A 6372-nucleotide genomic window follows, 5' to 3' on the forward strand; every position below is an offset into this window, starting at 1 on the left:
TGACTACGCGTCATGGTATTAGGAATTAATTTTATTAATTAAGGTAAATTTTGTTAATTGAATATATTTTTAGTATACTATTAAAAATTTCTCATAATTTTTCTTAAGTTTTCTCTCTCTGTTAAAATATTTGGGATAAGGTGCAGGGGCGGAGCCAGACTAAGATAGTAGGGGGGCCAATATCGAACAATGCATACAAAATTGAAGAAAATATGATAATTTTTAATTTTTATAAATATTTTATATGAGGAACTAGAAAATTTAAAAGTGATGTTTTAAGGTGTTAGGGACCCAATTTAATAGTACTAATATTAACTCTATTACTATTAGTTAAAAGATTACATTAATTATATATTACATCACATTTATATGTAATGTATAGTATTTAATTAAATGTAGGAGAGTACAGTATATTTTATTTTAAAATATATTATGGGCTCGTTTGGAACACCGTATTAGGTCGTATTGTATTTTATTATATTGAATTGTATTTTATGCAATATTTTTATGTAAAACTATATGTAGTATCAACTTTTATGAATACTTAATATATAATATTTTAGTATAAATTAAAGTTTAACATAGTATTATATAAAAATATAATATATAATCCAATTCAATATAATACAATACAATACAACCTAATACGACGTTACAAACGATCCCTATAAATTTTATATATATACATGATTTTCGAATAAGCTAACCCCATCCACCACATCTCTTTTTTACTATGATAAGTGTATAATTTGACCACAAATTATATAGCTCATCTTATATTATTAACAATATATATATGAAATTATTTAGATCACCATTATTATAAACTAATATATATAATTTGAGAATTGAGGGGGGGCCAACGCCCTTGTAACTTACCATATAGCTCCGCCCCTGATAAGGTGGATGAGGTTCCATCTCAAAACTAAACTAATTGATAGTGGGAAGAATAACTCATTCATCTTATATATTCTATTATTTTTTTACACATTAAGAATGTCTCTCGAATCAATGTGATTTATATGCTACTTAAGGCATCAATATCTTTACAAGCCAATCTTGAGGTGATATCAATTGGATCATTTCCGAAGTTTAGCTTCACAAAGCTTATATCAGCCACTCATCCACTTTTTCCAACAGGCATATGTCCCACATTTGAAGTTTTCACATTTCGAGCAAAAACATAATTTTGAATTAATATATGTTTATCCATAAAAAAAAATTAATATATGTTTTACCGTATAAATGAATAAAACTTGATTTATAAAGTGAAATGCTAGCAAAAATTTGTAGAATGTGATAAATAGCATTAAATCATATTAGACTAAATTTATTTTATTTTTCTTCTTCTCCTCTTCCCTTATTATTATTATTATTATTATTATTATTATTATTATTATTATTATTATTTCTTGTCTTTTACACCTATTTTAGTATTGGATTAATTAAATTTTGCTTTCTTCCTTGAAATGAAACAAAACAAAACAAAACAATTGTTTTGTGGAATTAAATAATAATAATGATTTTAAGTACCACTACCACGAACACCAAGTGGCATGGGTGTGGGTCGTTTTCCTCTTCTGATATCCTCCCAGTGCTTAAACCCAGGTTTGGAGTTTGGATTTTGATATTTGTTTTTGATTTTTTTTGAAAGGGTGTGTGTGTTTGTGGTTTGTGGGTGACAAGTAATTTTAAAAGTTCTGGTTTGTTTCAGGAAGAAAATTGGTGTAATAAAAGTAGGCAATGAGAGTTACAGAAGAGAATCAGAGTCAGATGAGTTAAATACAAAAAAAGCAAATCTTTCAGCTTCAAGAAAGGAAAGGGTTCAGCTACCAATAATCCCAAATTATGAGGGTAAGAAATTCCCTATTGGTGAATTTTTAAGTCAACCTTGTGCAATTGAAGCCCTCCTCAATACCAATGCCTTAAAAAGTTTCCAATGTCTTTCTCCTAACACTTACAGGTAGGCTACCTTTCAACTTCAATTCAACCCTTTTTCTTTGTAAAATCTAACTTAGTATATCAAAGTAGTTTAAGCTAGAATATAATAGAACTATTTTCACCATTATTAGAAGAAGTTGGGATTGTTGGAAGAAATTCATGCCCCAACTTCTCAACAATCAATCACTTGTGCAGGTGCACTCTGCAAAGACTTAAACTTCTCAACTTTGAAGTAGCCCCAGTGCTGGATTTGAGAGTAACTCCAACAAATCAAGACTGTACTGTTGAAATGCTTTCTTGTAAGGTAGGTGAATTTTGTTCCCTTAATTGGAAATGGGATATATGTAATGTGTGTTATTATTTCTTAAGTTTTGCTGATTTTAATATTTGCAGTTTGAGGGTTCAAAAATCATGGAGCAACAAAACAACCATTTTACAGGTACATTTATTATTGTATCAGATAAGAAAACTTATGATTCTTAGATAAGGGAAGTCACTTGGTCTGTCTTTCAACCATTTTATGGTCCAACTACTTGGTTTTTCTTTCATTAAAGCTTGTTATGATTTTCATCATCTTTATAATTTGCATAATAATAATAATAATAATAATAATAATAATAATAATAATAATAATAATTATTATACTTGCAGCATTCATGAGAAATCGCATGTCATGGGACACAAGTAGTGATGAAGATTCATTTTTGGAGGTTGACATCAAGTTGAATCTCATTCTTGAGGTTAGACTTGGAATAGAGATAATAAATATAAATATTTGTACATATCCAAGTTCAAAAACAACAAAACACCTGCTCTGTTTTCAACTCTCTTTTTGTTTTGGTAATGCAATTGCACAACATTATGACATTATAGATTTAGAGCAGTGGCTTTGTGCATGCATGAACTCACTTTTTCTTCTTATTTTTTTGTTTAGAAATATGCAAGATTATTGTTGATAGGAACATAATAAACAGTTTTATTTGCAGATATACACACGCCCTTTTACGATGATGCCAGTATCAACCGTTGAGCGTCCTGGAAATTTGTAAGATATTTAATAACCAATCTGACTTTAGTATGTACCTACCTAATACATGACATGCTACAACAATATTTTCCCGTGGTATATATATATATGTATATATGCTTCTCATCTCATCAGCTATATATGTTTTGTAACTCTGAATGAATGATGTGAAATTGTGATGATATACAGAATGCTACAAGCTTTATTGGATAGATTGGTGCCATTGCTCTTGCAACAACTGCTACAAGATTATAGTAAATGGGTTCATCAACAGTTGGATTCTGTCTCCCCAAGTTAATGCCTCTTTCTTCCATTTTTCTGTACAAATGAATGAATTTGAGCCTTTTGAGCTGTTCATGTTTTTTTTTTTTTTTTTTTTGAATGGAGCTGTTCATGTTTTAGTAGAGAGTCATTCTTAAAACTGCAAGACAATTATATTCTATTAAAAAAAACTCTTATCTTGCCATGTTGTATTATGTTTCAATCTCGTGTTTAAGGGAAATTTGAGCAAATATGTATCCCAACAAACTCTTTCGCTGTGGAGTATTTTTCCATGAGTAACCATTGTTGTAAGTCTAAGGAACCCAATATTGACCCTTAACACTAATTTCTTCAATTTCAATTTCCTCATGACAACGAAGATGATAAACACTTGAAACAGAAACCAGTCACATATCTGGATGTATATTATATAATATATATAATTTCATATGTTTCAGAAAAGTGTTGAGAGCAGAAACGTTTTTACAGCTTTGATTTAAAGGACAATTAAAATATGACCATGGTCATAAACTAAATTACACATTAAACTTCAACACCATTAAGTTGCATAACGATACTACAATACCATAGGAACCATCTAAATCCTCAAGGAAACACTTTTTATGCAGTCTCCTTTGCGGCTGCATGCCCATCATACTCATCGGTGGTAACCTGTCCGTATTCACCCTTAGAGTCCTTCTCTACCTCCTCAAAGTAATCCTCTCGGGCATTGTCAGCCAACATCAAGGCCACCAACCAGAAAAGTGCTGAATCAAGGGACACAAAAGCACCGCCACCAAGCAAACCTGTCTTAGCGGTAGGGCAATCTGTCTTAAGATTGCGATGGACATGGTGCAATAGGTGGGATTGCTCTGTGATTGTAGGCCACAACAAGAGGGCTGCAGCTATTCCTGCTGTGAACCTATGTAATTTCACCGAAAGCAAAAGTGACTGTAATTAGAAGAGAATAAAGAAGCTAATCAAAGACTAGCCTCTATAGGAAATTCCAGGTTATCTAATCAATATTGCAGCAATTTTTTCAAGAGAAAAAACTGGTCAGAGTAATACAAGGCATTCTATTAATTTGTTAAAAGTAAAGTACTATACCAAAGAAAGGAATCACTATGACAGCCTCATTATTTGAAGATCTGCCTGAGTTACAAGAAAATCACTTCTACCATGGAGTTATTTTTCTATTTCTATAAAGTACACACACACACCAGTAGAGAGTACACATCTAATTCTCAGCTCTATAAGCACTTGTGTAATAAGGAAGATGATATACCATCAACTATAGTAGTATACAAACTATACAATGAAAACTCATCAGATAGATAGATATAACAGCTAGGCTAGCAGTGCCATATAGGAAAATGGACAATGAAGGTTAACTTTATGGATGAATATTATATGGAAGAAAGGATACTTACAAAGCAATGTTGAAGAAAATGACAAAAGTAGTGTTCCTGAACAAAGCACCCTGTGGAACAGACTTTCCCTTGTATGGATAAAACAATGACCAAAGCCCAAAAGCTGTTGATACTAGCAGAAATGCAAAAGACAGAAATCCCAAAGCCACTGTTGGATCAGAGGGATATTTGCATATAACAACTCCTATTCCTGGGACTTGAGTGACACTGCCAGCAGCAGGCTGTCAAGAGAAAAAACTTTGTTATATATATTCAAAATCAAAAGCAAAATCAAATTTATACCCCTCAATGATCTGAATGATATTGTTGTTCATAATAAAATAACATTGGAAGAGATACTGTGAGAGATATTATTGTAGATACTATTTCAATTTCTGCTCTACAACCAAGTCTGGAAATTTTTCTAAAGAGGAAATTGAAATGACATTCTTCAAAATAAAGTTTCTTTCTAATACTCTTTTGTTTCAGAAACAAATGAATTAAAATTGCTGAGCTGGTGTGGTGAGACAATATTTACTTAATAATTTGACATATCACTCATGAAATTATAGAAACAAAAAAATTCAAGAGGAACTGCAAATTAAGACGATATTATTACCTTTTTATTTTCAGCAACAACTCCAAAAATGAAGGACAACAGACCAGAAAAGGCTACTATTAGGGAAAACTGCTTAATAGTTAAGGCCATTTTCCCTGCTTAATTTGTTATCAATATCCTGTAAAACAATCATTATCCAATTATTTTAAGAGAGACACTGAACTTAGAAATTAATCAAATAAAACTAACAAACCAACACCCTGAAAGGAAAAACAGAAAGTATCTTTACAAATTAATTAAATCCCATACATGTATAATAGATAAAATTGCAAAAATGAATGAAACCCAAATAACTGAGTGTAAAATTAAAGAAGGGAGGTGTACCAAACAAACACGAAGATAATCAATCAATCAAATTTGCAATTGCAAGAGAGGAGAGGAGAGGAGAGATAAGCTGTGAAACTGAATTTAGGGGTGAATCTAGAGAGAGAGAGAAGTAAGTTCAGAATCGAGTCAGATAAGATTGAAGTCAACCCTTGGAATCTCTATCTTTCTGGTTAGAGTAACAAAGTTATTATCAAGTAGAGAAGAGAGCAAGAGTAAGAACCTTTTTCCCTAGTAACCTCCGTACAAGGCGGTGACAACAACTGTCCAATGTCGATGTCAATATTAATATACCCAAGCAATTAAGTTTTAAATCATTTACGCTACTAATTAACAAACTATTTGATTAATTAAAATTAATAGCATAACACTTCGAATGGAAGGGAAGAAAATGTGCATTTATTAGTTTCTTTATTATTATTATTATTATTATTATTATTATTATTATTATGGAGGTAAACAATTTTTCATCAATTCGAGTGTGAACGAATTGACTTTGTTATAAATAAATTAAAATAAGCAGTTGTATTGTGTGCTAGTTTTGCCCCTATAGCGTGATGCGTGAGTGATGATAGGGGTAGCAATTTTTGTGTTCATGAGTTGTATTCCATAATAGTCCTCAAACATTCTTTAATTTGTTTAAATTCTTATCAGAGAACAAATAAAAAATAAATAAATAAAAACTAATGTGAAAATAGAGTCTGAGTAAATAAATTGATAGAGCCCTACTAGAGGTTTCAATTATAGAGAAACAAAAAGTAACGAGCTCCTGTTCTTAAATTTTTGAATTC

General features: G+C 31.0%; 2 protein-coding genes across 3 annotated transcripts; one reads left to right on the forward strand and one right to left on the reverse strand.

Moving 5' to 3' along the window:
* Positions 1–1417: 1417 nt before the first annotated feature.
* Positions 1418–3496, forward strand: LOC115697526 (uncharacterized). The gene is made up of 7 exons (XM_030624575.2): positions 1418–1608; positions 1715–1963; positions 2137–2245; positions 2335–2380; positions 2593–2681; positions 2928–2986; positions 3158–3496. Exons 1-7 carry the CDS (start codon positions 1520–1522, stop codon positions 3264–3266), a joined length of 750 nt encoding a protein of 249 aa, XP_030480435.1. The 5' UTR covers positions 1418–1519; the 3' UTR covers positions 3267–3496.
* A 124-nt stretch (positions 3497–3620) lies between these two features.
* LOC115697540 (uncharacterized) lies at positions 3621–5950 on the reverse strand. Of its 2 annotated transcripts, none has more exons than XM_030624605.2 (4): positions 5805–5950; positions 5258–5375; positions 4660–4880; positions 3621–4151 (listed from the first exon to the last, which is right to left on the reverse strand). In XM_030624605.2, exons 2-4 carry the CDS (start codon positions 5345–5347, stop codon positions 3851–3853), a joined length of 612 nt encoding a protein of 203 aa, XP_030480465.1. In that variant the 5' UTR covers positions 5348–5375; positions 5805–5950; the 3' UTR covers positions 3621–3850. The 2 variants fall into 2 exon arrangements, with proteins under 2 accessions (XP_030480465.1, XP_030480456.1); XM_030624596.2 differs by having other exon boundaries at positions 5582–5945.
* Between the last annotated feature and the right edge of the window lie 422 nt (positions 5951–6372).

This window comes from Cannabis sativa, chromosome X, assembly GCF_029168945.1.
Source record: "Cannabis sativa cultivar Pink pepper isolate KNU-18-1 chromosome X, ASM2916894v1, whole genome shotgun sequence".
Lineage (NCBI taxonomy): Eukaryota > Viridiplantae > Streptophyta > Magnoliopsida > Rosales > Cannabaceae > Cannabis > Cannabis sativa.

Bases quoted from the DNA above. Each gene is read 5' to 3' on its own strand.
- LOC115697526 (XM_030624575.2), top strand. From the start codon at position 1,520: ATGATTTTAAGTACCACTACCACGAACACCAAGTGGCATGGGTGTGGG. The intron at 2,381-2,592 runs GTACATTTATTA...TTATACTTGCAG, and splicing joins ACAAAACAACCATTTTACAG to CATTCATGAGAAATCGCATG. The intron at 2,682-2,927 runs GTTAGACTTGGA...TTTTATTTGCAG, and splicing joins AGTTGAATCTCATTCTTGAG to ATATACACACGCCCTTTTAC.
- LOC115697540 (XM_030624605.2), bottom strand. From the start codon at position 5,347: ATGGCCTTAACTATTAAGCAGTTTTCCCTAATAGTAGCCTTTTCTGGT. The intron at 4,881-5,257 runs GTAATAATATCG...TTCTCTTGACAG, and splicing joins TTGTTGCTGAAAATAAAAAG to CCTGCTGCTGGCAGTGTCAC. The intron at 4,152-4,659 runs GTAAGTATCCTT...GAAATTACATAG, and splicing joins ATTTTCTTCAACATTGCTTT to GTTCACAGCAGGAATAGCTG.